The sequence below is a fragment of the Mustela erminea genome, chromosome 11 (assembly GCF_009829155.1).
Source record: "Mustela erminea isolate mMusErm1 chromosome 11, mMusErm1.Pri, whole genome shotgun sequence".
NCBI classification, from domain to species: domain Eukaryota; kingdom Metazoa; phylum Chordata; class Mammalia; order Carnivora; family Mustelidae; genus Mustela; species Mustela erminea.
In genome coordinates this window covers 5,626,034-5,651,931 of record NC_045624.1, presented here as the reverse complement: position 1 = coordinate 5,651,931, position 25,898 = coordinate 5,626,034, and the positions used below count along the sequence as shown (strand labels likewise).

General features: G+C 58.1%; 2 protein-coding genes and 1 long non-coding RNA gene across 18 annotated transcripts; 1 reads left to right on the top strand and 2 right to left on the bottom strand.

The window, feature by feature from the left end:
- Positions 1 to 1,176: 1,176 nt before the first annotated feature.
- ASB10 (ankyrin repeat and SOCS box containing 10) lies at positions 1,177 to 10,890 on the bottom strand. 5 transcript variants are annotated; one of them, XM_032303885.1, is made up of 7 exons: positions 10,603 to 10,890; positions 9,970 to 10,059; positions 9,523 to 9,790; positions 5,678 to 6,197; positions 2,984 to 3,097; positions 2,544 to 2,729; positions 1,177 to 2,400 (listed from the first exon to the last, which is right to left on the bottom strand). In XM_032303885.1, exons 1-6 carry the CDS (start codon positions 10,871 to 10,873, stop codon positions 2,544 to 2,546), a joined length of 1,449 nt encoding a protein of 482 aa, XP_032159776.1. In that variant the 5' UTR covers positions 10,874 to 10,890; the 3' UTR covers positions 1,177 to 2,400. The 5 variants fall into 5 exon arrangements, 4 of the variants coding, with proteins under 4 accessions (XP_032159776.1, XP_032159777.1, XP_032159778.1 ...); XR_004276638.1 differs by lacking the exon at positions 1,177 to 2,400 and adding an exon at positions 4,173 to 4,279 and having other exon boundaries at positions 2,640 to 2,729; XM_032303886.1 differs by lacking the exon at positions 9,970 to 10,059.
- Positions 10,891 to 11,106: 216 nt separating this feature from the next.
- LOC116568492 lies at positions 11,107 to 19,369 on the top strand. Of its 9 annotated transcripts, none has more exons than XR_004276639.1 (9): positions 11,107 to 11,199; positions 11,341 to 11,956; positions 12,047 to 13,201; positions 13,655 to 16,183; positions 16,458 to 16,522; positions 17,077 to 17,247; positions 17,473 to 18,285; positions 18,659 to 18,783; positions 19,284 to 19,369. It is a non-coding gene; the product is annotated as an uncharacterized LOC116568492 (long non-coding RNA). The 9 variants fall into 9 exon arrangements; XR_004276643.1 differs by having other exon boundaries at positions 11,114 to 11,199; positions 11,345 to 11,956; XR_004276645.1 differs by having other exon boundaries at positions 11,126 to 11,199; positions 11,812 to 11,956.
- IQCA1L (IQ motif containing with AAA domain 1 like) lies at positions 12,417 to 25,818 on the bottom strand. Of its 4 annotated transcripts, none has more exons than XM_032303881.1 (19): positions 25,739 to 25,818; positions 24,788 to 25,115; positions 23,724 to 23,843; positions 23,218 to 23,403; positions 20,578 to 20,682; positions 19,208 to 19,416; positions 18,664 to 18,748; positions 18,102 to 18,218; positions 17,919 to 17,994; positions 17,358 to 17,464; positions 16,692 to 16,775; positions 16,539 to 16,597; positions 15,737 to 15,819; positions 15,474 to 15,581; positions 14,643 to 14,842; positions 14,113 to 14,199; positions 13,663 to 13,840; positions 13,056 to 13,294; positions 12,417 to 12,539 (listed from the first exon to the last, which is right to left on the bottom strand). In XM_032303881.1, the coding sequence occupies exons 1-19, from the start codon at positions 25,747 to 25,749 to the stop codon at positions 12,438 to 12,440; spliced, it is 2,484 nt and encodes an 827-aa protein (XP_032159772.1). In that variant the 5' UTR covers positions 25,750 to 25,818; the 3' UTR covers positions 12,417 to 12,437. The 4 variants fall into 4 exon arrangements, with proteins under 4 accessions (XP_032159772.1, XP_032159773.1, XP_032159770.1 ...); XM_032303882.1 differs by having other exon boundaries at positions 20,578 to 20,649; XM_032303879.1 differs by lacking the exon at positions 12,417 to 12,539 and having other exon boundaries at positions 13,192 to 13,840.
- Between the last annotated feature and the right edge of the window lie 80 nt (positions 25,819 to 25,898).

The window sequence follows — 25,898 nt, the reverse complement described above, 5'->3', positions numbered from 1 at the left end:
TCATTCACAGCTGTAGATCTAGGAGGTGCAAAATGAGTGATGCGGCTGGGATTAAGTAAAATTCCCGTCAGAGTGCATAAATAACTCTCTCAGGAAAGTCATCCTCTGGAGTCAGGATTCTCTTAGAACAGAGCTCTCACTCAGCATCTTTCTGTTGCCAACGATCCCATTTATACCGCCAGACCTGCCCTTGTCTCCGAATTCCAGATTCCTAGATCTAAATGACCCTGTGACATAGCCTCTTTCAGACGTGTAACAGGCAGCTCCGACTTCCTATGTCCCAGACTGGCCGTCTCACTCCTCCACCGCCTGTCCCTGGCTCATCTTCTCCGCCTTCGGAATTAGCGCCGCCGCCCACCCAGTTGTTCCGCCGAAACACAGTCATCCGGGATTACTCTCCTTCAGCCCCCACGTCCAGCCCATCAGCATGTCACCTCCAGTCTCCAAAGGGGGTCCCAAACTGCTTCCCCGTCTCTGGGGTCTCTGGACGTCGGCGGAAGCCCCTAGTGGTCTTGGACTGTCCCTGGCCTCTCCCTAAGCCATTCAGAGAGCTTCTCAAAGCTACATCAGTTCACGGCACTCCAAGGCTCGCCCCCATCCCACTCGCGCGCCTGGGCCTCAGGTCAAATGTCACCTCCTCCAAGAGGCGGCTTCCCTGTCCCCCGGTCTCCAGTCGCTCCAAGCACGCTGGTAATCGCCGGGTGAATCCTCGGGGGGCTCAGCACGGAGGCACCTTGCCGCCTGTTTGCTTAGGGTCCCCCGCACTAGAAGGTACTCCGGCGGGCACCGGAGAGCCAGGCCTGTGCGCGCGGCACCCGGGCCCAGGGGCACGTAAGCCCTTGCCTAACAGACGGGTGGGCCACGGGCATTCTCCCAGGCCCCCGCCCGACACAGGACGGGCTCTGCCGCAGAGGCCCCCCGCACACACGCACCAGCCCCGCCGAAACCGCTGCCCAACCCCCTCCACCCCGCGCCCGGGCCTGCGCGCTCAGGACCCGCCCGGCGTCGCCACAGCTGAGGGGCCGGGGCTCCGTCGGGCGGTCCGGTCCTCCTGTCGCGCCCCACAGCGCGGGTCAGCCCAAGGCCCCTGAGGCCGGGTGGGAGCCCCCGGGCCCACTCACCTCCGCCCCGCTCCTCCCGGGCTTCTCTCTCCACGCCTTCCCCGGCCTCGCGCCCCGCCGGCCCCGCCCCTGCCGCCTGCGTCCTTCAGACCCCGCCCACCGCAGACTCTGTCCGTCCCGAAGTTGGCGGGAAAGGCGTGAACACCTGCGCGTGCGCCCTCTGGGGCCCTGGGAAACCTGTCCGGCGACCCGTGACGTCACGGATCACAGTGCACTTGATTGGCTGCTCTGCGTCCCCCTCAACTCCACCTTCCTTCTGACTCCTGCGTGCGGGCCACTTGCGAGGTCTTAAAATCCTGGCGCTGCAAAGGCCCTCAGGGACTCTCCCCTTTCCTGTCTTACAGATGTGAGCGACTTGAGCCAGAGAGGGGAAGAAATCTAAGTGCCACTACCGACTGGCCGAGCTGAGACTGGGACCCCCGGCACGTGAACCCTCAGCTCAGCTCCTGCCGCCCCAAAGCTAAATCCGAGAGAGGCAGGACCAGGTGTGCGTCGGCCGCTCCCTGACCTAGACGACAGGCAGTAGCGAGCGTTGTTTATGCCAAACCTGAATCTTCCGCTCTCCCTGAGCCACGGTGACCCTCCCTGATGGCTGACACCTGCACCCTTTTCGCGGGCCGCCTTGTTCTTCACCTCAGCGCCCTGCCCCGAGGCCGCCTTTCCCATCCTGTCCCGCCGTCCGCACTGCCTCATCCCTGCAGCAGCTCTTCTCTACCGAAGCCTGTGTGCTCACCCCTCCTCTGGCTGGTTGTCCGGACGTGGTCTCACCTGGTGGCCCTTGTGTCACATCATGAGCCACTGGGCAAGTCTGCCTGGACTGCTCAACAGCTGGTAGATGCCAGAGGAGGACGAGGACACAGCTGGCACCACGGGGCAGATGGCGGGGCATAAGTCTGCCCAACCTGAGTCCCCTGAGTGACCAGCTCAGAGGAAGGCCTGCTGGACACAGCACCAAACAACGCAGGCGAGCAGATTTTTAATGTTCACACCAGGATCGGGGTAGGCTGGAGGGGTGCCTCAGGAGACCACCGACAGGAGTGCATCCCTTGCCATGAGTCCCAGCTGTCTCTCCGTTAGACATCACCTGGCGGCGTGCTCTGTCTGCGTCTCTCCCTGGTGAGAATGGCAGCACCAACATCCGCCTGGGAAGTTGGTCGTCCTGCTGACACAGTCACCTCGGGCCTAAATCAGTTCAACTCAGTCCTGGGTTGGGGGTGCTGTGAGCACCAGACCCCCCCTGGGGTATCTGCTTTCAGGTCTCCCCAAAGTCAGGGGGCATCTGGAAAGAGAGGTGTAGATTCAGAGAGGTCCCATGGTCCAGGAGGCTGGCTGGTTCTGGCCAAGGCCCTGCTCTGAATTCTTCTCTTGCTTCCGACCCATCCCTCTAAACGGCTGGGGCCACCCACGGAACCCAGGACTTACCTAGTAGAGCACGTCCTCAAAATCCAGCTGCAGGTAGCGGAGCAGGCGGGATGGCAGGGGAAGGCGGGGCAGGGCGTGGGGCAGGTGGGCTGCCAGGTGAGCACGGAGCGCACAGCGGCTGAGATGCTGCAGGGATCTGGGCTGTCTTGCCAAGGCGAAAAGGGAGGAATAGAAACCGTGGTGCTTCTGGGGACAGAATGAGGGGCTCAGTGAGGTGGCCTTGGACAAATGGCACCCTTTCCTCCTAGAGCGGGGCGGGGGGATGCTGGTGTTTTGGGTGTTCACCCTGTGGGTCTTCTTCTGCTGGGACGTAAGTGGGTCTCTGGGTCCTTTCTCTGGGGCAGGGTTGGGGGAAGGAACGGAGCTTCCCTGGAGGCAGCGGGAGTCCCTTGGGGACAGGCAGGCTGTGTGTGTGTGTGTTCCGGGTCCTGGAATCTGACCTGCAGTGTTTCGAGAGGCACCAGGCCCATGGCCTCCTCGGGAAGCTGCATGGTACTGTAGGTGTTCATCAGGACCTCAATGGTCCTCGGAGACTCACACCAGCGCTCCAGCACCTGGAGGAGGCAGAGATAGCACTTCTGGGCTTCCCCCCCACAGCAGGTCCCCAGCCAGTCTGCGCAGAATGGCCAGACGGTGATAGAACGGCTGCTGTGGGTTGAATTGTGCCCCCCGACAAAATGTTTTAGTCCTAATCCCCAGTACATATAAATATAACCTCAAGACTTAGGATTTTGCAGTTGTGATCAAGTTAAAGTGAGGCCATTGGGGAGAGGATTCAGAGAGAAGGGACAAGGCCAGAAGAGGCCTGGTAGGATCGAGTTGGAGCCATTTTCATTCTTTTATTTCTTCATTTAGTAAATATTTACTGAGGGCCACTATGGGCTGAGCTCTGGGGACCCAGAAATGATGATGACAGACAGGTCCTTGTCAGCTGGGGACTTTGATTCCAGTGGGAGGAAACAGTGTAAACACATCAACCACAGATAAGCCGTTACAATGAAAACCAGGCAGGCTAGGGACTGAGTGTGTTAGAAGGGTGCTTTGTCCTGTGGTCTAGAAAAGCCTCGCTGCCCCATCCCATCTGCCCAGGGCAGGTCTGGGAGTGACTCCTCCTCCATCTCCAAGCCCAGCGCATCCCAAGTCCCCTCCACTCCCGGAAGCCTCCTGCGGTAGTTCAAACTGCATCTCTCTCTCCCCCTACTTCGGGATATTGCCCAGCAGCTTTCCCGCACGTTACTTAACTTAGAAGAACATGAGCTAACAGGGATTGATCGCTAGCTCCAGGTTAGGATCCCATCTCAAGGGCTTGATGTGTATGAGCTCAGTTCTCATACTAACTCTATGAAGCAGGCGCACTCTTACGTCCCTGTGTTATGCACAGGAAACTGAGGCCCCGAGAGATTAAGCAACTTGCCAAGGGTCATGAGCCTTGTGCGCCAGGTTCCAGAGCCTGCACTCGTGGTTGTCACTTACTTCCAAGGTATCACACCATAGAATAGTGTCTGGTGGTGGGCAGGGCTGTGTTCCCTCTTACTGTCACCCAGGAGGCTCCTGCAGCTTTTCAGCACCGTTCGCTAGAGACTGTGTTACATGCAAGGAACATGCATTCAAAGCGTTCCAGTGACTTGCCTATAGTCACAGGAACAAGCATCAAACCAGACCCCGGCTCCAGGTTTCCTGAGCCCCCAGTGGCTCCTGGAGAGCTGGCTGAGGCCGGCAGTGATCACAGACGACTCCTGGCGGGGAGACGGCACCTCAGCCAAGCATGGATCTGCTCCGGATTGTGGGAGACGGAGGCGGACTCCTTCCTGAACTTTTCGATCACCTGGGATGCAGCACCCAGACGAAGGGGAGGAATGCGGCACTTGGCTCTACCAGCCCCACTGATGTACTAGTCCCTAAGGCCCCCCAGGCCCCCTTGATGTACTAGTCCCTAAGGCCAGGCAGATCGAGGCTGGGGGCGGGGGGCGGGCAGTGGGGTCTCTGGAAACCCTTTCACTGCTCTGCCTCCTCCTCCCACCCTCTCCCCGAAGGGGAAATCATTAGCTGTCAGAGCCACCGTCAGATTACAGGGAATTGCTCGTCTCCTAATTATCTGGTGTTAATAGGAGATTAATTAGTGTTAATTGTTGATTTTCTTGTATTTTCCCAAAGGGGAGACCAATCTGCCGAACTCTCGGGCTGTTTAATTATTTGGTCTTGCTTAGGAATCTAGACAGATGCTTCTAGGTTTATGAGCGAAGGGGAAAGGCAGGAACAGGAGAGGAGTGTCCAGAATCAGGCAGGGTTGGACAGTTCAAGACCCGAGATGGCCCAGAGGGATCTGCCCACAGCTTGCTGCCCTATAACTGTTCTGACCCAGCTCCTCAGAGAACGGGGGTCCCCAATCCACTCCCAGCACCCTCGGCGACATTATATGGCCCCCTCCAGATATGACGCAGTATGGGACAGGGCATCTAGGAGCATAGGTCTTCAAGTTGAATCTACTTTGGGAATATTTTATGTTAATAAAATAGGAGACAGCCAGGAAATTCATGGTGAAAGGCTTTTTCTCTGGTGCCAGGACAGCGGCTGCTGGTCTGGGGGATGCCCGTCCTGCTAAGCTCTCTGAAACAAGGACAATGTCTGTCTGCACAAGGTCTGGAGGCTTTGAACCTCATGACTCAGGCTCATCGCTCTGCCCTGGGGGAGCCTCTCCCGTGCACAGAGAGTCTCACTGAGCGGATCCCACCGCCAGGCTGAGTTTCCCACGTGCTCTTCTCATCAGCTCACTCCCCTGACGAAGAAAAAACTCCCTGACACTCACATCAGTCCCGGCTCCCCGCTTTCCAGGTACGTGATTATCTGCCTTCCTGCCCTCCGTCCACCTTCATCGCACACGCACACACTGGGGCATGCACACGCACGTGCATATGCATGTATGTACACATGGGTTTATGTACGTGTGAGCACATGTGTGGACACACACACACCCCTCCTGCTGGTCTGCGTCCTTGCCTTTGCCCCCTGTTGGGCTTTGCTGATGTGATGAATCAAAAAGTGTGAGGCTGCATCTAGAGTGAGCGGGGGCAGGTCCGAGGCTCCCAGATGGCCCCCTCACCCTCACGGCCCTCCCCTTGGCCCCAGCCCCATACCTTGGGGAGGGCCCCCGGCCAGACGCGGACGGCACCGTGGTTGAGCAGAGCTCGCACCGTGTGCTCTGGGCTCTGGGCCAGGGCTGCAGCTGGGCCCTGCAGAGCACAGTGCAGGGCCGTGTGTCCCCCATAGTCCATGGCGTTGGCGCTGACGCCGCAGGAAAGCAGCAGCTCCACGACGGCGGCGTGGCCACGGCGACAGGCCAGGTGCAGAGGCCGTTGCTTGTCCTGGTCCGCAGCATCAGCCTCGGCTCCAGCTGAGAGCAGCAGACGGCACAGCTGGAGGCAGCGGGCGGTGGTGGCCTCCGCGTTGGCGGGGGACGCGCAGCGGACGTCGCAGGCAGCCAGCAGCGGGGTCCAGCCTTCGGCATTACGGGCGTTAGGGCATGCCCCCCGTCTCAGAAGCAGGTCTGCCAGCTCCACGTGGCCCAGCCGGGCGGCCACATGCAAAGGGGTCTCTTCCTCCTCCTCAGACCGACCATCCACTTTGGCCCCAAACCTCAGGAGCAGTTCGGCACACCTGAGAAGGGCGAGGTGGGGGTGGGGAGGGAAATAGAGTCCTCCACTCCTACCAGTCCGCGCGGAGCAAACCCGTGGGGAGTACTGGGGTGACTCCTGCTTCTGTCCCTCCCCACCCCTTCCATCCCGCGGTCACTAGTCATCCCAGCCATGTCCTGGGGCCAGCAAGGCTTCTCTCCAAGCCCGCTTGCCCTCTGCAGGAGTGCTGCCCTAAACTCTTTGTGGGGGTGAGAGTCACACGAGCCCTCATCCGTGAGAACAGGAACCCTTCTGAGGGCTTTACATGAACTGACTTGTTTCTTCCTAGGTCCTGAGGCAGAAACTGAGCCCTGAGGGTGTGAGGACCTGGCCCACGTTTGTACAGCCAGGAAAGAGAGCGTCTGGCATTCAGACCTGCAGGGCAGTTGGAGGGCTGCGCACACCGGGGCTGGTGGAGGAAGGGAGACACGGGGCCTGGCCATGGGTGCAGACGGAATTGGGGGCATAGGAAAAAGAACAACAAAATCAAAATTGGCCAGCCAGATTTGCTCCAAGATAGCCCTCTCAGAAGGTCATGCGTGCCTGTAAGACCGTGTACACGGAAATTCAAGGTGAAGGGAACTTAGCCTCTTGGAGCTAGTGTCCTCATCTGTAGAACAGGGATAATTGTTAATACCTAGACCGAATGAAGTTGTGAGTGGCCCAGGAGAAAATGCCTGGAAAGGCCATGACAGCGGCCCTTGGCAGGGAGAGTGAGTGTGATGGGTCACGGGGCCCATCATATTATCCTGCCCACCTTTCTATAGGCTTAAAGTTATCCATAATAACTTTAAAAATACTTCTGTTCACTCGGGAAAGGGCAGAATGATTCTCAACCAGGTGTGGTCTCCATATGGCTGGGCTAGAACGTGACCAGAGCCAAAAATGTGGGATTGTGTAGAGCTGTGTTGTCTGATTCGGTGATCACCAGGCACACGTGGCTCCTGAATGCTTGGATTATGACCATGCCTCATGGAGACACGCCGTGAGTGTAAACACACACTGATTTCGAAGACTTGGTACAAAAAAAGAGAAAGTAAAAATATCTCATTAGTTCTGTATACTGATTACATGTTGAAGTGACAATGTTTTGGATATACTGGGTTAAATAAAAGATATTATTAAAATTAATTTCACAGGGGCACCTGGGTGGCTCAGCGGGTTAAAGCCTCTGCCTTCGGCTCAGATCATGATCTCAGGGTCCTGGGATCGAGCCCCGCGTCGGGTTCTCTGCCAGCAGGGAGCCTGCTTCCCCCTCTCTCTCTGCCTGCCTGTCTGCCTACTTGTGATCTCTCCCTCTCTGTCAGATAAATAAATAAAATCTTTTTTAAAAAATGAAATTAATTTCACTTGTTTCACAGATATTTGCACACCCATGTTCACAGCAGCACTATTCACAACAGCCAAACTATGAGAGCAGTCTCAGTGCTCACCAGCAGGTGCATGGATAGAATGTAGCATCTTCAGACAATGGGGTCTCATTTAGCTTGAAAAAGGGAGGACATCCTGACACCTGCTGCAGCCGGGATGAACCCTGAGGACACGGTGCTGAGTGCCAGAAGCCATCGCCAAAGGACAAATGTCCTGTAAGTACACTCATACGGGGTACTTATAATAGTCAAATTCTAGAACCCAGAAGAGTGGTGGCTATCCCGGGCTGGAGGGAGAGAGGAATGAGAAGCTGTTGTTTAGTGGGGACAGAATTCCAGGTTGGTTTTTTTGTTTGTTTGTTTTTAAGATTTTGTTTATTTGAGAGAGTGAGCACAACAAGCAGGGGGAGGGGGAGAGAAGGGGAGAGGCAGAGGGAGAAGCAGAGTCCCCATGGAGCAGGGAGCCCCAGGAGTCCCAAGACCCTGAGATCTTGACCTGACTGGAAGACACTTAACCAACTGAGCCAACCAGGTGCCCCTGAATTTCAGTTTTATCAGATTAAAAATGTTCATGAGAGGGATGGTGGTGATCGTCACCTGACAATGTAAACTTGCCTAGTCCCACTGAACTGTGCCCTCGGAAATGGTCAAGGTGGTAAATTTTATGTTACGTGTATTTTACCACAATTTAATAAATGAATTTCATCTTTTTCTATTTTTTTTAAAGATTTTATATTTAAAATCATCTCTACACCCAATGTGCGGCTTGAACTCACAAGCCGGAGATCAAGAGTCCCAACTCTACTGACTGAGCCAGCCAGGTGCCCCATGATTGTTCTTTTATTTTTATAAGACTACTAGAAAATTTTTAGTTACATACACAGCTCACATTGTGTTTCTATTGGGACATACTGGTATAGAGTACATCTTCAACCATAATAAGTCAATGGAGTCTGCTGAAGGATGATGAGATTAACAGGAGGTTAAGTAGCTCATGATGGAAGGGATAGAAATTTGGCCCCGTTCAGGAGCAAGATGTGAAATTCACCAGGTGTGCGGTCAGTAGAGGGAGGGCCTCTGTTGCACGTACAGGTACTTCATGGATTTGCCAAGGCTCCCTTTGCCAGGATCCCACAGTCATCAAAAAAATTGAGTGAGAGGGCGCCTGGGTGGCTCAGTCAGTTAAGCATCTGCCTTCAGCTCAGGTCATGATTCCAGGGTCCTGGGATTGAGTCCCGCTTTGGGCTCCTTGCTCAGCAGGGAGCCTGCCTCTTCCTCTCCCTCTCCCTCTGCCTGCCTCTCTGCCTGCTCATGCCCTCCTCTCTCTCTCTGTCAAATAAACAGATAAAATCTTTATTTAAAAAGATGGGTCTATCAGTTTCCTGTGAGTTTAATTAGCTGAGCTCTGTCCCTAGGCCCATTTATCTGAGGGTTAGCCACCACTAGGGAAATGCCAAGACCTGCCCACAGGGATCAATGCATGCCTTAACCGGGGGCTGCTTTCCTTTCCAGACTATCTGGAACACTGCTGGAGAGTCAGCTCCCTGAGGGCAGGCTTATGTCTCAGTTACTGTTGTACTTAGCACAGGGCCTGGAGCACAGGATAGGGTCAGAAAAATGAACACTTTACAGTATTCCCGCTGCCCACAATGAATCCAGACAACTTCCCAGCCCAGGCTCTGCAGCTGGGTCCCTGCCATGGTCCTTTTACACCCCTGGGGAAGCAGAAACCGTCCCAAGTACGGGCCCTTCCAAAGTTCCAGGGCCAAGGCCAATGGAAGGGTGGTTTGGGGAGCACCCTCTTCCTGACTCCCAGCCCAGCCGAGCTCAGCCAGCCCGCACGCCCCGACCTGCTCGCTCATCCTCCCTGGGGTCTTGGCTCTGACCCCCCTCCCTCCGCTGAGAGCAGGATGGGGACGGGGCTAAGAGGTTACTCACTCAAGGGTGCCGGCCCCCTGGCAGAGGTGCAGGGGGAGCTTTCCATCCTGGTCGGGGATGTTGGGGTCCGCTCCTGCCACCAGCAGCACATGGACGCAGGCGGCGTGGCCTGCAGCACAGGCTTCGTGCAGGGCGGTGCGGCCCCCGGGGGCACTGTCAGGCCGTGCCCGCCGCCTCAGCAGCAGCCGCAGGACTTCTGTGTGGCCCCGGCTGGCAGCCACGTGCAGGGGTGTGGTCAGCTCCTCTTCGTATGTCAGAGACCAGAGTCCTAGGGAGAGAGGAATGGGGGTCTCAGACCCTGCAGGGAGGCGGACAGCCACCAGGCAACAGAGGAGGCAGGCGGAGGCTGGCAAGAGGGAGCCCAGAGCTCCACCGCCAGCCTGCCCTCTCCCACTCAGAACCCCGGCCTCTTCCCCGCCCCCCCCGCCCCGTGCCCCAGGCCCGTACTCAGAGCGCGGATGTTGTAGCGGAAATCCCTCCATCGCTCCGGGTCGCTGGTATCAAAGACGGAATCCGGGGCCAGGCCAGTGCCGGAATCTGCGAGGATGCGGGAGACCGAGCCCACGTCCCCCGCCAGCACCGCCTGCCAGAAGGCCAGGGCAGGTCCCGAGGCCGCCCGGGTGACGATGGGTCCCGGGGCAGACTCCGGGTTCTCTGCAGACCCTGTGTTGGGCTTCTCCACCAGCCTGGCACAGAGGGCGTGTCTGTCACTGGGGGGTTCTCCCCGCCCCCTGCACTCTTCTGGGGACCAGCTCATGAGGACAGAGTACGTAAGAGCATGTGGGAAGAGGAGTGGGGGAAGCTGGGGTTGGGGGTCAGAGGCAGAGGGAAGGAAGCACGGACAGATGGACGGAGAGGGTCTCTGTGTCCCTGAGCTGAGCCTGACCCGGCCACGCGGTTCAGCAGAAGCTATTCTGGGCTCCGCATGACTTCGCTCCCGAGCCAAGGCTTAGGCAAGCCTCTGGGTAGGGGAGAAGTAGCCAGGGGCTGCTCCTTTTCCTCAAGCACTTGGTAACTCGGCGTCGCGTCGGGTCAGCCCAGGCCCCTGCCCGTAGCCCTCCGCCCCTGGCAGTCCCTCACCCCTCTGGTGGCTGCTCCAGCGAGGCTCGGCGGCCCGGGACTCCAGCAGCAGGTCGGCTGTGCTGTGTGGGGGAAACAGCTCCTGCAGCCTCGCCAGGTCTCCAGTGTACAGGGCGTTCTGTAAGGCCATGTCACGGCATAGCAGTGGCGACCGCCGGGTCGGTTCCCAGACTGGGCAGGACTGGGACTCCCAGATCCGGCAGGCTGGGGCCGAAGGAAGGCACCCCAGGTGGCCTCCCCAGCGGGGAGGGGAGCTCCTTCTCCCAGGCATGGCCAATCTCTGGGAGAGAGGGGCCGAAGAAGTGGGTCTCAGGGCGATGTCACCGGCCGACTGGGCAGGCAGGCACTGGGCCCGAGGCAGGCAGAGACCTGGTGTGGGAGGAGCAGGGAGCACACACAGGCCATGCCATAAATAGCCCGGGCTGGCTGCGCTGTCTGTCCCAGGAAGGCGGCCTCAGGCCGGCGTGGGCATTAGGGAAGAGCTGGAAAACAGAGTGAGGCTCGAGCCCTCCAACCCTGAGTCCACCCTGGAACTGATGGCCCGCAGGGTTGAAAAGGGATCGCCCAGGTCGTGGGAGCCAACCTGCAGTTTCACAGGTAAAGGAGCACAGAGCCCAGGTGTGGGAAGTGATCTGCCCAAGGTGTGAGCACTTGTGGCAGAGCCGGGACTAGAACGGGGGTGGTGGATCTCAAGCTGTCATTTCCTTCTCTCTGTTTTCTCTTGTGTGCTTCACCCAGCCAGGCTCCGGCGGCCTGGGCTCTGACCCCACAGGGAGGGCCTGTGGGTGCCCGGCGATTTTTCCTGCCCTCCCAAATGCCACCGGTCAAGCTTCTGCCTCCCAAACCCAAGGAAAGGGTCCACAGTAGGAGCGAATGGCTAAGAAGGCTCCATTCCACGAGGCTTTCCTTCTAGGTGTTCCCCAGAAGACAGACTTCGGCCTGGGGAGAGAGGGCTCAGCCCATGAGCAGCCACAGAAACTCCCCGTGCCCACCACGGGTCTGAACCCCTGATCTCCCATCCCTACCTGCCAACGTTAGAGGGGTCCCAGGTGGGGAGTGGGGAGGAGGAAGTGGCCCATTCAGGCACATTGGGGTAACAAGACTACTTACATTTGGGAAGATAAGCCGGATAACAAGGAGAAAGAGAACTTCAAACCCGGCCCCCCACTGTCCCTTGTGCTGGCCACCTACTACACCCTTTCTCTCTAGAACCGTCCTCTACTCCACCCCGCCACCGCCTAAGAGTCCTAACCCTGACACACTCCTGTAAGGATCATCAAGCCCTAGAGTACCAGGGACCTTGGTCCAATCTCTCCTCGCTTTACAAGGAAACTGAGGCCCAGACACAGGAGAGGTCTGTGTGAGATCGCACAGGGAGTTAATGCCGAGGTGGGGTTAACACCAGCGTCCGCTGACTTCCACACTTGCTTTTTTTCTTTTCCAGACTTCCCGTAGACCTTCCTTCTCCCCTCGCTTTTTCCTTCTCTTTCTTTTCCTATTTTTTTTTTTTCTTTCTTAAAAACCCCAAGCAGGAAGAGAGCTGGGGAGCGCGGACAGGAGCGGACAGGAGATGAAGACGCAGGTGGGGTCAGAGGACAGGGCTCTGGGGGCCGAGGGTACAGGCTGTGAGTGGGTGAGGACGGAGGGCCGGCAGGGATGCGGCGGGAGGGAGAGTCTGGGCACCGGCAGGGGGCACAGAACAGGTGTGAGAAGCACGGAGATGGACAGAGAGAGCTGCTCCCGAGCTGCCTGGACGTTTATGCCTCTGCCCCAGGCCCTTCACCTGCAGGGCGCGCCCCAGTCCCCTGCCCAGCTCGAGCATCCTGCCTCAACCATCACTTCCTTTTCTTCTCCTTCGCCAGCTTGGCTTCCCCAGCGTCCTGGTCCTTGAGGAGTTTTACCCTCCTCTTGCCCAGTGGAGTCTTGAAGTACCAGTCCTGGTGGGAGGAGGAGGGGGAGAGGGGAGGGCATTGGCTCCCCCCACCCCCTCCCCCACACCCTGCTTCTGTTTCCCGAACTTGTCCTCCCCTTTCCACGGCAGCTGCTTCCCCTCTCTTCCCCAGCTCAGGTGTCCTGCTAGGGTCCCGGTTTCCCTTGCTCTCCACCAAATACTCTAGGCCGTGGGGTCAGCCACTGTCAGGGGGCAAGCCCTCTCTCTGTGGCCATCCTGCCCCCATGGAGCACTGGTGGGTGGTGACTCAGGAGGGGAATGTGGGTGTTCGCTGGTGCCAGGACCAACCACGGCTCTTAAAACCCAGGTAACACTTTTAGGCTCCAGCCCTTGAGGACACCAGGTAAGCTGGTCCTGCCACAGGCCCTTCTCCTGGATTTCTCGTCCCCTTCTTAGCTGGACTCCAGGGGGGAGCAGAGGGAGGTATCTAAGGGGGCCGTAGAGGGCTGACTCCCTGGTTAGTGTTGACCCATTACCCTCCCCCCACACCCCCAAGCCTCACCTTCAGGGACTCCTCCTCCTCCCTGTACACCGGCTCCAGCTTGGCCAGGTGCCCCAAGAACTCTGAGGCCACCAGGGGCCGCTTGGACAGCTGCAGGACCCGCCGCTCAGTCAGCACGGAGTGGATGGCTTGGAGAATGTGACCAGGTGTGTAGCCATCGGAAACCTTGGCCAGGGCACTGATGTCTAGGTTCGGGGTCACCTGGACCCCCTGGGCCTCTATCATCTGCCTCCAGAGCACTGCAGGCAGCCGGGGAGGACCCAGGACAGGGAGAAGCCGCAGTGAGCACCTCGGCCCCTATCAGACATGAGGTCCCTGCGTCTGGAGAGTGGCTCTGTGCTCATCAGTGCCTCCTCTCCAGGGAAGGTGGGACTCATTCTCCCCACGTGACACGAGGGAATGAGACTCGGAGGACTTACGGGGCCTGCCGTGTCCACGGAGCCAGGCCAGGACCCACACCGCCAGGCTGCTTGTCTAGTTCCCCTTCCTTGCCATGGGAGGCGCCGTCTCGGAGCGCCAGTGGGAAGGGGGAGAAGGGTGAGGAGGCTCGGGCAGGGCCGGTCCCTGGATCCCCGATCTGGCCCGTCCTCACATCGCAGGGTCTCACCGAAGCGAGAAGCGTAATCGGGCCGAGGCATGAAGAGGATCCGTTCGTAGGTCCGGCACAGCCCCTTCATCTCTGCCAGCTGCGGCTGGTCACTCGTCCCTATCAGCATCACGCGGTCTCCTGGGCTCAGCAGTCGCAAGGCCTTGGTGAGATCCTTCTTTATTCGCTTTGGGTCCATCTGCTCTGGGGCAGGGTGGGGGCGGGAACATGGTGACTTGTATGGGCTTCTGCATTCTCTCGGAGCGCGTGTCCACACCCAGCCTCCAGTGGACCCCGGGAGGGATCCAGGGAGGTGGCCAGGAGGCCCCTGTCCTGCTTCCAGGATAAGCCCAAGGCAGCAGGAGAAGAGGGAATTTGTCCAAGGCCCCACAGCGGGTGAGGTTTGGAGTTGACTTGAGCGAGCCCACGCCGGCCTCGCCCCTGGCTCCGGCTGCTACCCAGGTCCCGCACCTCCTTCTCTTCTTTCGGGACCCTCTTATAGAAATTCTTCTCGGCATTCCCAATCCAGATCACAGAGGGCTGTAAGAGCCGAGCCACCTGGACAGGTCAGAGAATAAAAACCTGACGTCGGATGTCCCTGGGCAAGGGTCACCTCCCCCGTCTGGTCCAAAGGCTGACCTTGGAGCTCCGGTCCCCACTTCCCACGCAGCGTCCACCCCTCCTCTCAACCTGCTGCCATCCGCCACACCTCCCTAGGAACAGACTCACGCCCCCCCGCCATGTGGGGACCCTGCGTATTAAGCCTCATCATAAAGAAAACCTATCATGAAAGAAACTGCTCTGCTCCCCACTGCCCGCCATGCTCCCCATCCACAAGGCTTCAGAAATCCACAAGGTCCTCCCAGGGGTTGGTAAGGAGACCTCAGCAGCTCCGGACATCACACCGAATAGGCAGATGAGGGATCTCCTAAGTGTAAAGCACACCCTGCCCTGTGGGCACAGCCCGAGAACGAGAGGTGCTGAAGGCGGGGGACCCAGACCTTAAAGACGATATGCACGATCATCTGTGTCCCCGTCTTGCCAGGATATTTGCTCTGCAGGTTGCTGGGGGACAGGTCAAAGAGGTTGGCGCCCGTTTCTGTGCACACCGCCTTGACCAGCATCTTCTTCCCCATTCCAGAGGGGCCCACCAGGAGGATCGAGCGGATGAAGGGGGCCATGGAGTGTATATCTGGGGAGCCTGAGAGAGGAAACAGGGGCCAGAGGCAGACAGTAGGACAGTAGGGGGGCTGGGGTGGAAGCCACAGTGTAAGGTGAGGCCGAAGGCCCAAGGCAGGGTGGGATGACGTTTGGATCCTAGGTGCCTGCCGACCCCCAGTGTGGGGGGCCCCATCCCCAGGCAGGCATGCTGAGAGAGGCAGCCCGGGAGGCTTCCAAGGACTTCCCAGGTACAATTATGAAGAGTTCTCTACAGGGTCAAAAGGGAGCCTTCTAGCCCCTTCCAACACCCTTTCTGTTTTCTGTACCATCTCTTTCCACTTCTGGATCATGAGGGGTGGAATTAAAGGGCCTGGGACCAACCGCTCCAGAAAGATCCTGGTCTTCTGGGAAGGAGACAGACTATGGGATATCACTTGGGGTTGGGAAAGGGGCCAGAAAAGTGGATTCCTTGGTAGGCCAAGAGTCCATATGATTTCTGGGGTGGCCCAATCTGGGTGTGACCTCCGGCAGGGCCTGGGGAAGACCGGAGGAGTCCAGCAGGGGCCCATGGCACCGGGGACATGCCCACCTCAACCGCCCTGACAGGCACCTCGGCTCCCCCACGAGCCACCTGCCAGTGTTGGTTCTCCCTGCTCCCCAGGGCACCTTACCAAGGCGAAGGACCCCATACAAGGCCACATTCTGTCTTATGTCAAACAAGGAAGGTGAAGGCAACTTGTTCGCCAGGTTCAGAATGGATCCAAGATAGAGGTAGTCGCCTGGGGGCACAAGTGTGTGGCATCCGCTGGCACAGGGCCGAAAGAGAGCCCCGCGGGGAGAAGGCTCCCAGCAGAGGGTGGTAGTTAGCCACAGGAGGGCTGTGGCCAGGGCACCGCTCCTCAGCCTGGGAGCAGGTGCTGGACAGGGGTCTCACCAATGTAATCTTTCAAGGCCACCGTCTCGCACTTCCTTAGAAAGCCGGAGACCACGAGCTCCTCAAACAGAGAGTCCACGGACCTGCAGAGGACAGTGCAGAGGGGTCCCCAAGGACGAAGGGAAGTGGAGATGGAGATGAGTGGCAGGCTTGAGGACAAAAATACCCAGAGTGCCACTGGACAGCCAGCATCAGAAGCCACAGTGCCAACCCGCTGGCCAGAAGGCCGTCTGCCCACGGTGGGACTCCGTGGGTTGAGCGGGGTGTGAGGAGGACACGCGCCCTCTGCAGCCCTCCCTCCATCAGTCTGCTCAGGTCCCCAGGTCCCGCCATCAGAAATCCAGTCATTTGGCCAACATAGGACCGTTTTTCTAGAAATCACACTTGACGTCTAGGCTCCTGGAAGCAGCTGACATCAGTGTGCTCGAGACTCACTTCACCAAAGAAGTGAGTAGCCGGGGAGCTCCCCAAGGGCCCAGAGAGGCGTTGGGGGGAGATGGCTTTGGTAGGGACAGAGCTGATTAAGGGAAAAGGCTGGAGGGGGAAGCAGGAGGGAGGGGGCCCCGGGGACAAGCCTCCACCTGCATCCACCTGCCCACCATCATTTTCCAAGCACTGCTCTGTTTCATCGCCAGCTATCTCGTGGGCTTGGCGGGGCGGGTGCTCGGTTAACGAGGACAGGGAGTCAGAGAGGTTCAGTGACTCTCTCCGGGTCACACAGAACAGAACGAGGACCGGAAGTCAGATCGGTCCTGGGCCCGGGTTTGCTCCACCTCCCACGATAAGGTAAAGGGTCTGCTACCTGTCTGGGGTCAGATCTTTTTCCTTCTTCTTCTTCCCGGCTTTCTTCCCAGTCTTTTTCTGGTTGGAAACAAGCACACGGGCTGTCGTCCTCTGGTCCTCGCCTCCCCCGCTGTGTGCGCGTCCGGGTCCCGGCCTTCACCCCTCATCTTGCCTTCGCACGCTTCAAGGGTCTCCCCTCCTCCCTGTCCACGACCAGGCGCAGGCTCTTCAGCTCTTGGCGCATCAGCTCGTCCACCTGGGGGGACAGCAGGGAGTGCTGTCCCAGTCCCTGTCGCTGCACCGGTCCACTCCCAATACTAATCCATACCCTGGTCACGCAGGAGCCTTGCCCTCACCTGGCACCAATGTGGGGAGAAGCTCCTAGCTAGAGTCACTGGCTTTCAGCTCAAGCCCCAGACCCACCCTTTAAAGTCTGTGCCACGTGAGCAGCTGCCGGACTTAATCAGACTGTTGTCTCACATCGGGACAATCACGGCGCCCACCTCAGGGGGTGGAAAGGCCATATTGGAAAGGTCACATGATCTAATTCTTCCTAGGTACACCCTGCGGCCACACGGCAGGAGCTCTTGAAGGGTTGATGGGCACAATGGTGGGTGTGACCCCAGCCCAGAGCCCCTCCGCACCCCAGGGAGAGAGGGACCAGAGAGACGCAGAGGAGGAAGGGGACCGAGACGGACGAAGGTGGAGTTAGAATGACACGGAAGGCGGTGTGTAGAGGTTGCTACAGAAGAGGGGCAGGGCAGGGGCCTTGAGGGGAAGAGCCCAAAGTAGGGGAGGTGGGGAGGGCTGCAGGGAGGCCCTGAGCCGGCTCACGCACCTGTATCCGGATCTCCTGCTCTACTTCCTTTCTCTTCTCCACCTGGAGCGTCTCGGGGTCAAAACTCTGTTTCGGGTATATGCTCTCACACCGGTTCTTCCATACATCTAACCAGGGACAGACGGACAGAAGAATGAAGTTCAGAGTCCCAGGGCACCCACACACTCACAGAAACCTGGCAGGGGAACCTGACCCAGGCTGGTCCACGTGTCTCTTGCTCCGTCTCTGCACCTGTCTGTCTGTCTCATACACATGCCTACATGGACCAGGAACCTGACCCAGGCTGGTCCCTTCATCCTCACAGGGCTGTCCAGCACTGCTTCTACCTAGATCATGGAGGCCTGACCCCAAGGCCAAAGGCAGAACTCCCCCCACCCAGGGAATCGCATCGCACCCCACGCGTGCGTCCTCCTTTGGCATTCTCCTCTCGACCTCCACATCCGCACACCCACACTACCCCTCATGGTCCACAGAGCATGTGTTCACTTTCCCCAGGACCCTGAGTCACCCCAAGGCCCTCACAGGGCCTGGACACTCTTCCCCAGCCTGCTCCTGCCTTACTTATGTACTCCTCATGGCCAGCATTGATGACAGGTATAAACTTGGATGGCCACACTTTCAGCATCGTGTCTGCTTCCTAGAACAGAAACATCCTTTGACCTCAACTCCCTCATGGTCCCTGCCCCTTCCTCCCCTCAGACCAGCCTCCCACCGGGAATCTCCTCAGACCAAGAGGAACTTTACCCCCTTCCTGGTCTTGTCTTTCTTTCCTTTCTTCTGCTTTCTCTCTTTTTTCTCCTTATTTTTCTCTTGGTCCTTTCTTTTGCTCTCCTGGATCTCTGTCTCCAGTTCCATTTTTACCTGTGACCAACGATGGAAGACATTTCAGAGAAGACCAGTGGGATTCTACAGGAGCAAAAGAACCCAGGTCTGAGATGGGGATTGACTGGGGTCACTCGTGGGGTCCAGGGGTCCAGGGGTCCATAGCTGAAAGTTCAGAGACCTCACTGGTGTCCAGGAAGAAAGAGATGTTCTGATCAGAACTGCTTCTCTTTCTTGGCCCATAGAGATTTGAAGTCACAAAGAATCTCACCAGACATGCTTTCTCTCCATGCCCAAAGATGTCTTCTCCAGACACAGGCACTGCCTCCCCCGCCCTGCTGTCTTGCTAGCTACACATATTTCCTCCAGCCACATCTGCCTCTGCGGAGGCTGACCTCTCCCCCTCAGTTTACACTCAGTACTGCTTGTAACCTCAGACCCCACCCCCACCACGGAAAGTCTCCTGTCTCCACCTGTAGGGTACCTGTTCTGGAGTCTTGTCTGCAAAGATCATGTAGGATCCACCTACAGAATCATCTGGATAATCAGGGAATCGACCAGTAAGGGCACTAAGTAAACATAAAATGGTCAGAGAGATACACAGGTGAGTGGATGGACAGATGGATGGGTGGATGGGTAGTTGGGGGGGTGGGGGGCTGGAAGAGCGGATGAATGGAGAGATAGTTAAATAGAGGGAAGGATGAAGAAAGAACAAGGACTCCGGGGGTGGAGGATGAGAGGGAAGGAGCAGAGAGTTACACAACAAAACCGGAAACCCCTCAGGAGGCACCCATGGATGCTCTCCCCTCCGAGATTTGGCATTTTCTCCTCCATCCAAGGAAATGAGAAGTCATGCGCAGAGACGGTCCTGTGGTTGGGGGCTCCAGGTTTAAATCAGGGTGTGAGCAGCGAGGGCAGGGGGGTGGGAGTGGGTGGAGAAAAGGGCCCAGTCCGGACTAGAGAACAGAACAGACGTGGGGACACGGTGGTGAGGAGGGAAAGCGGCGCTGAAGGCTGGGGACACTGACTGGCATTCGATAAACCACTGTCGGATTTGCTCCTTCAACTTCTCCTTCATGTCAGGCCCCTCTGTCTCTTTGATAGAATCACGGGTCTTCTCTATGGCCAGCTGGAACTCCTCCTCCTTCTCTGTCTGGCGGACCCTCCGGATACCCTCCCTGAGGCCGGCTTGGTACATGACGCCCGCATTCTCCACCTGGCTCGGTGGCAAGGGGAGCTGGCGAAGAGGAGAAGAGGCCCAGGGCATCGGGAGTGGGAGTGGGGAGGTCCCAGCCCCGGCCTCCGGCACGCACCCCTGCCCCCCGGCTTCCCCAGCACTCCCGCACACGTGCGGCCCCGCACACACGCGCACACGGAACAACGGGCATGCCTGCATCAGGAGAAATTGTGTTTGGAGCTCAAACTCGCCTGTGTAAATTACTCTGATAATGACTTTGCTAGATACATCTGGGCTGGCCCCCCCTGCCCGTTCCCCGCAGCACACCCTCCCCTGTGGGCCGCCGGCCCCAGCCCCCACCCACACCCCCGCCCCAGCGGCCCGTGTTGGCAGCCGCTCTCACAGCCACTTTCCCGCCTCATTGGCTCCCAAATGTATTTTAAATATCACTCTGCGCAGAGACAATTACTGAAAACGCTGAGCTCACACTGTCGATGGGCCCGGGCGGCCAGGCTCATTCCTCACCCACCGCCACGCCATGCCCCCCCCCCCCCACCTACCCCCGAGGCCCGACCCTGGCCTCTCTCTGCCTGTCTTGCCTCCTGGGGGTCCAGCTCTCCAAACCCCCAAGCCTGACCTCCCCTATGTGCACGCTCGGGCTCATGGACCCCGGTGACACTCAGCTAGACCCCCTGCAGTGCGGAAGAAAAGCCAGTCTGGGCCCCTCAGAGCAAATGGGGAGACTGTGGCTTGAAACGCTCTGCTGTGAAAGGGATACGAACGCCCTCCCTCCCACCCTGGCCCCCGGGGTTCTCCCAGAGGCTGTAAAAGCCCTGGCGGGGGAGAGGGGTGGTCCCACTAGCCTTGGGGCTCCTCCCTGTGCTGGGCGCACCCACTCAGCCTCTCCTTCCAGCCAGGGGCATGAACATGAGGTCCAGAATTCTCTGTGCTTTGACCCTTCATCCCGCCCCACGTGTGAGATCCTTCCAAGGGTTTTAGAGAGGGAGGGGTACCAAAGGATGGGGCTTGGTCCCGGGTTTCTGGTCCTTCTCATTCTTTCCCAAATGCTGAACCCCAGACCCGCACCCCTCCACACTTGCTAAACACAGTCCTGAGTGGCGGGAGGCGTGGGCAGTGCGGAGCCGTACGGGGACACAGAGGGAGGAGACCCCATGTTCTAGCTCACCCCGAGCCCTTGCCTGAGGTGAGGCGGGGGCTTACCATGCCGATGAACTCCATCTCCGTTCGCCGGTCCTGCTGAGTACGTCTCCTCTGCAGGTAACCCTTCCACACCTGGGGGACATGTGGGCCCAGACAGGCCCCACACTGCATTTTTGTAGGGCTGCGACTCGTGCGATCAGCCCCAGGGAGAAGCACCAGCCCCTCACAGGGAAAGGTCTGGCTAGGGGAGCTTAGGAGCAGGAGGTGGGGGAGGCGAGGACACCTTCCGGGGCAGCTCGTGGACGAGTGACTCTCTGAGCGGGAGCAGCCCAGGACAGCACGGGGCCAGTAGGCACACATGTGGTCCAGCTCCAAGGCTTTGCTCCCTCGGGGGCCCCTAGGTATTCCCTCCTTCTCATCCCCACCCTCCGATCTGCTATATCTTTTGAGGCCAAGTTCAAATACCACCTTCTCCCAGAAGCACCCCCACTCTCACGACTCAGAGTTCCCACAGTATTTGGAATACACACTTGACCTCCCCTCCCCCAGCATATAGTCACGTAGACATCAGTGCTGTAAGGACCAAGGAGCTCCCCTGATGAATTCCTATAGTTTTGACCCAAGGAAACTGAGGCAGGAGAGAGGACGTGGCCTCTCCTGGGTCTATGAGCCCATTCGGGCAGAGCTGACACAGGGCCAGGGTTCCTGACTCCTTGCCCAGTGTTCTTCTCCCAGGCCTCGGGCTGCCAAGAGGGTAGGGACAGGGCACTGGGCAGGAGGAGGCAGCACCCAGGCCTGGCCAGGTGGGTTCTGTTCCATAACAGAGCCTCAGAGAGCAGCTTCTGTCTGCACTACTTCCACATTCTCCTTGTCTGGTAACAAGGACTTGCTTTGGCTTTCATGGGAGAAGCGGGGCTCTCTCTTTGGGGCAGAACTTCTTGCTTTAGTGAGCCCCGGGGGAGCAGGGCCTTCTCATCATCCCTGGGCCAGCCCGACATGAGCAAGTCAGCCAGAGGCAGGCACTCAGATGCACATGCTCTGTTCACTGATTAAAAACCTAAAAATCGGGGCGCCTGGGTGGCTCAGTGGGTTAGGCCGCTGCCTTCGGCTCAGGTCATGATCTCAGGGTCCTGGGATCGAGTCCCGCATCGGGCTCTCTGCTCAGCAGGGAGCCTGCTTCCTCCTCTCTCTCTCTGCCTGCCTCTCTGCCTACTTGTAATCTCTCTGTCAAATAAATAAATAAAATCTTTAAAAAAAAAAAATAAAAAAAAATAAAAACCTAAAAATCTACAGGTGCCTGCCCGGCTCAGTTGGTGAAGCATCTGCATTCGGCTCGGATCATGATCCCAGTGTCCTGGGTCGAGGCCCCTGTTGGGCTCCCTGCTCAGCGGGGAGCCTCCCTCTCCCTCTGCTGTTCCCCTGCTTGTGCACTTTCTCTCTGTGTCACATAAAAAAATAAAATCTTTTTTTTTTTTAAAGATTTTATTTATTTATTTGACAGAGAGAAATCACAAGTAGATGGAGAGGCAGGCAGAGAGAGAGAGAGGGAAGCAGGCTCCCTGCTGAGCAGAGAGCCCGACGCGGGACTCGATCCCAGGACCCTGAGATCATGACCTGAGCCGAAGGCAGCGGCTTAACCCACTGAGCCACCCAGGCGCCCCAAAAATAAAATCTTTTTAAAAAATAAAAAAGCATATCCCATTTGGAGGGCATATATCCTCTTGAGTCATTATTTGTTAGTGGGTTGGTTGGTTGGTTTGCTTCTGGCCTTTGGTGGAAAGGAATTCTAAGTTCCCTCTCTCGGGCCAGTGGACAGTTTCTGAAGCACTGGGACTTGACGGAGAAGCTGGGAGATGTTCACTGGAGACAGAAAGACCAGCCCCATGTTCACGGTTCTGGGTCTGCTTCTGGAAATACAGGTGGCAAGGGACGTCCTACAACAGGACAGGACAGTGGCCTCAGGGGGTACAATGCTGTAGGAGCGAAGGGTTCCCTTTCCGCACTGGACTTTTCCTAGGGCCTCCCCAGTCTTCTTAAGCTGGTAACCAGTACCAAACAGAGGAGGCCTGCGTCAGCAGGACTCAGTGAGAGAAGGCACGCGCGCACGCACACACACACACACTGAGGGACAGCAAGTGCTGAGAGGTACGGAATGGCCACCCAGAGCAGGAGAGAGGGTGGCCACAGGAATGGTAAGAAGGCAGAGACACCTAGGGATGGGGCTGGGTTTTCTGCAGTGGGCGGATGGGCTGCGATTAGGTCATTTCCATGGTAAAGTAGAGGGTGACCCAGATGGTACCAGCCTTGAGGACATCTAGATCACATCAGTTCTCAAACTCTGTTTCGTTTGTCACCATTCCTTTTACCTCAGCTGCCAGGAGTCTCGGGATTCATTTTAGTGACTCACCTTTAACAGTCTTATGAGTTCCTGGAATGATCATCTACTCTATTCTGCTACCTTATTCTGGATCTTTCTCCTCTAATCTTAATGATCTTTCTGTTTCTGGGGCTTTTATGAGATGTAGCACAAGAAAGAAGCTTGTTAACTGCTTAGGTCCTGAGTTAAGGATCTAGTTGTGGGGGAAACAGAATCCAAGCCCCTGCACCTCTGTCCTCAATTGCTAAGCCAGGCAGCCTTCCTGGAAGAGGTGACTCAACCCTGACCTTCCTCCTGGGTGCTGGGGTGGGCGGGTGGGTTACCTTCTGTATGGTCACAGCTGCTTGGTCCTGATCGAACTTGTGCCAACCGTCCTCTCGAATCTTCCGATCCCGCTCCTCCTCTCTCCGTATCTCTCGCATGAAGGTGGCTCGGAGCCGTCCTTGCCTGGCCCGCTCAGCCCTTTGCAGCAGGATTATGGCCTCAGTCCGGTGCATTTCTGGAATACCCTGGCCACCGTAGGGGCAAAGGAGCAGGAGAAGACGAGAAGCGGGTTATATTTAGGCTAGCAGCGGGGAGACCATCATCCAAGGACATGCTGGGGACACGGTCCTCCCAGAGCATCTCAGTGCCCAAGTCCCGTCCTCTAGCTCGGTGTCAGAAGGGCTCAAGGAGCATGAGAGCATCCTTGAAGCAGGCCAGGGATTACCTAAGGAGCACTCTGAGGCGGGTATAGGTAGGACAAGTCCTCTCTGTGTCCTGGAAGATGGCATCTCTGTTCTGGGCGGGGTGTATGAGAGGAATCTGGGAGGGTGTCTCCCTGACTTACCACCTCAGAGGTCACTGGCTTCATTCTGGACAGGATCTCTGCCAGCATCAGCTCTCGCTCCTTCAGAACGGTGGACTGCTCCAACAGAAAGTATTTGGGGATTGGAACCTCCAGGTCTGCCTTTGGGGCAACACGGGGGAAGGAGGGTCAGGACTCAAAATCCAGGGCGTCTGGCTGATACTACCATCTTCTGCTTACCGAGCCTGGTGCTGGCTTCCTTCATCCTAGAGCCCCAGGACAGGAGATTCATGGGTTATGGGCGGATCCCCTTAAGCTCATCCCTCTATGGCCCTGCTCCACCGTGTAACCGGAGCTGAATTCCGGAGGATCCAGAAATGTAAGGGGCAGTGGTTCCAATCCTGACTGTGCATCAAAATGAACGGGGAAGCTCTTAAAATGCAGACTCCTAGGCCCTCCCCAGACTAGCACATCTGAGTGTCAGGGCTTGGAGAATCTGTTTTATCAGTTTGTTTTTTCAAGTCGGCAGCTGAGTCTATTGAAGCAGCGGGTTCTGGAAACTCTGAGACTGCTTCCGATGAGGAGCAGCGAACCAAGCCCTCGCGCGCCTGGCGGCGAGCGCATTCACATCACCCCAGGGGCTTGTTAAAATGCAGAAGCAGATTAGCCCCGTTTGGTCCGAGATTCTGCATTTCTGATTAAAGTTCTGGGTGCTGCTGATGGGGCTGGTCCAGGAAGCAGACTTGGAGAAGCAAGCCTGGTGGTGTGGGGGTGGTCTTCAATCCCTGCCGTTGGTGGGCATTCCCAGCCCCGCGGAGCCTCCAGCCTGACTCTCTAGCTATCCCGCAACTGCTTGCTTGCACCCCGTCTTCCAGAAACCCATCCCCTGCTCTGCCCGTCCCCGCTTCCCTTGCAGGGGTCCCAACACCGGGGTTGTCCTTGGGGGATCAGGACCAGCTCCAGACTCTCCGCCACGTCCTGCCCCACTTGGCTCCACGTCCGTGGGAGGTCAAGGTCACCCGCTAATCTTCACCTGACGCCCCGCCCCCTTCCCCCCTCCCCCCGCCTCCGCTGGAGTGGGAGTGGCTCCGCCCCCCGCAGCGCACCGGGGTGAGCTTGAGGTCCTGCAGCACGCGGTCCAGGCAGTGGTACTCGCTGAGGTCGGCGCGCACCAGGTCTTCCTTGAGCTCCAGCACGCGGCCTGCCACACTGTCCAGCAGGCGCCGCAGCAGCCGCCGCTTCTGCGGCTGCACCATCTGGTCGTAGAGGGTGTCGAACCGGCGCATCAGCCCCAGGTAGCACAGGTAGACGGACGAGAGCCTGTACTGGAAAGACTGCCGCTCCCTGGACGACACAGGTTCCAGCAGGGGCTGCTCCTGGTCCAGCAACTCTTGAAGGGTCACGTGGGAGGAGTCCCAGAGGCGCTGGTAAGCTCTGGAGAGGAAATGAGAGAGGGCTGCAGGTCTGGGGTGATCTGGGCCTCAGAGGAGTGGGGACAGTGTGGGGGGGATGGGCTCTGCTGAGCCTTTGAGGAGAGTGAAGTTGGGGTTCCAGAGGTGTGCAGTTAAGGTTACTCATGGTGTCGAGGAGTCCTGAGGGGGAGTGAGGTGGTAGTGAGGAGACATGCCCAGGCTTCCAGCAGGTGGGAGGCGGGGATGGCTGTGAGGAGGGATCCACTGACGGACTGGCGGGGAGGGTGGAGGCTAGGCGCCGCCCTCAGCGGCTCCCTGTAAGGAAGAAGCCTCTTGTGGAGTCCACAGTCGGCCCCTCCAGGGAGAGGGTGCAGCCCCGGGATGCTGCAGGGGTGTAGAATGGTGAGTGGGAAGTAGGGGTGAGGGATGAGGGTAGAGAAGGGTCCCTTCCTCTGATTCTGGAATAAGTAGTTCCAGGAGAGTCTGAAGAGGAAGAGCCGACCACAGACAGAGCCGCCGGGCCAGCCGCATGAATGCCCGGGGCGCAGCCAGGGCTGGCCCAGCACGCAAGCCCCCTCTCGGGGCATCTCTTCTCCCCACCTACCCGCCCCAGCCCTGGGGGCTCCGCTCCTGCCCGTCACTCACCCCTCGGACATGGTGCCCACTTCTCACAGTTCCCTTTGTGAGCTGGTCATGCAGTCCGCAGAACCTGTGGCTCGACCTTGACTCCACACCCCGGAAGTCAGAACAGCCCAATTTCGAGAGTTCTGTCCCATTGTCTCGATGTTCTAAGGCCAGGAGTGGG

What these genes read in the sequence shown, in the direction of transcription:
- ASB10 (XM_032303885.1), bottom strand. Translation starts at nt 10,873, where the DNA reads ATGCCTGGGAGAAGGAGCTCCCCTCCCCGCTGGGGAGGCCACCTGGGG. An exon ending in CTGGAGCAGCCACCAGAGGG is followed by an intron (nt 10,060 to 10,602) that starts GTGAGGGACTGC and finishes GCATCCTCGCAG; the next exon opens with ATTCCGGCACTGGCCTGGCC. An exon ending in GGCCGGGGGCCCTCCCCAAG is followed by an intron (nt 3,098 to 5,677) that starts GTATGGGGCTGG and finishes TGCCTCCTCCAG; the next exon opens with GTGCTGGAGCGCTGGTGTGA.
- IQCA1L (XM_032303879.1), bottom strand. An exon ending in CAGCTGTGACCATACAGAAG is followed by an intron (nt 20,683 to 23,217) that starts GTAACCCACCCG and finishes ACAAAAATGCAG; the next exon opens with TGTGGGGCCTGTCTGGGCCC. An exon ending in TGGCCATGAGGAGTACATAA is followed by an intron (nt 17,465 to 17,918) that starts GTAAGGCAGGAG and finishes GTCCCTGGTTAG; the next exon opens with ATGTATGGAAGAACCGGTGT.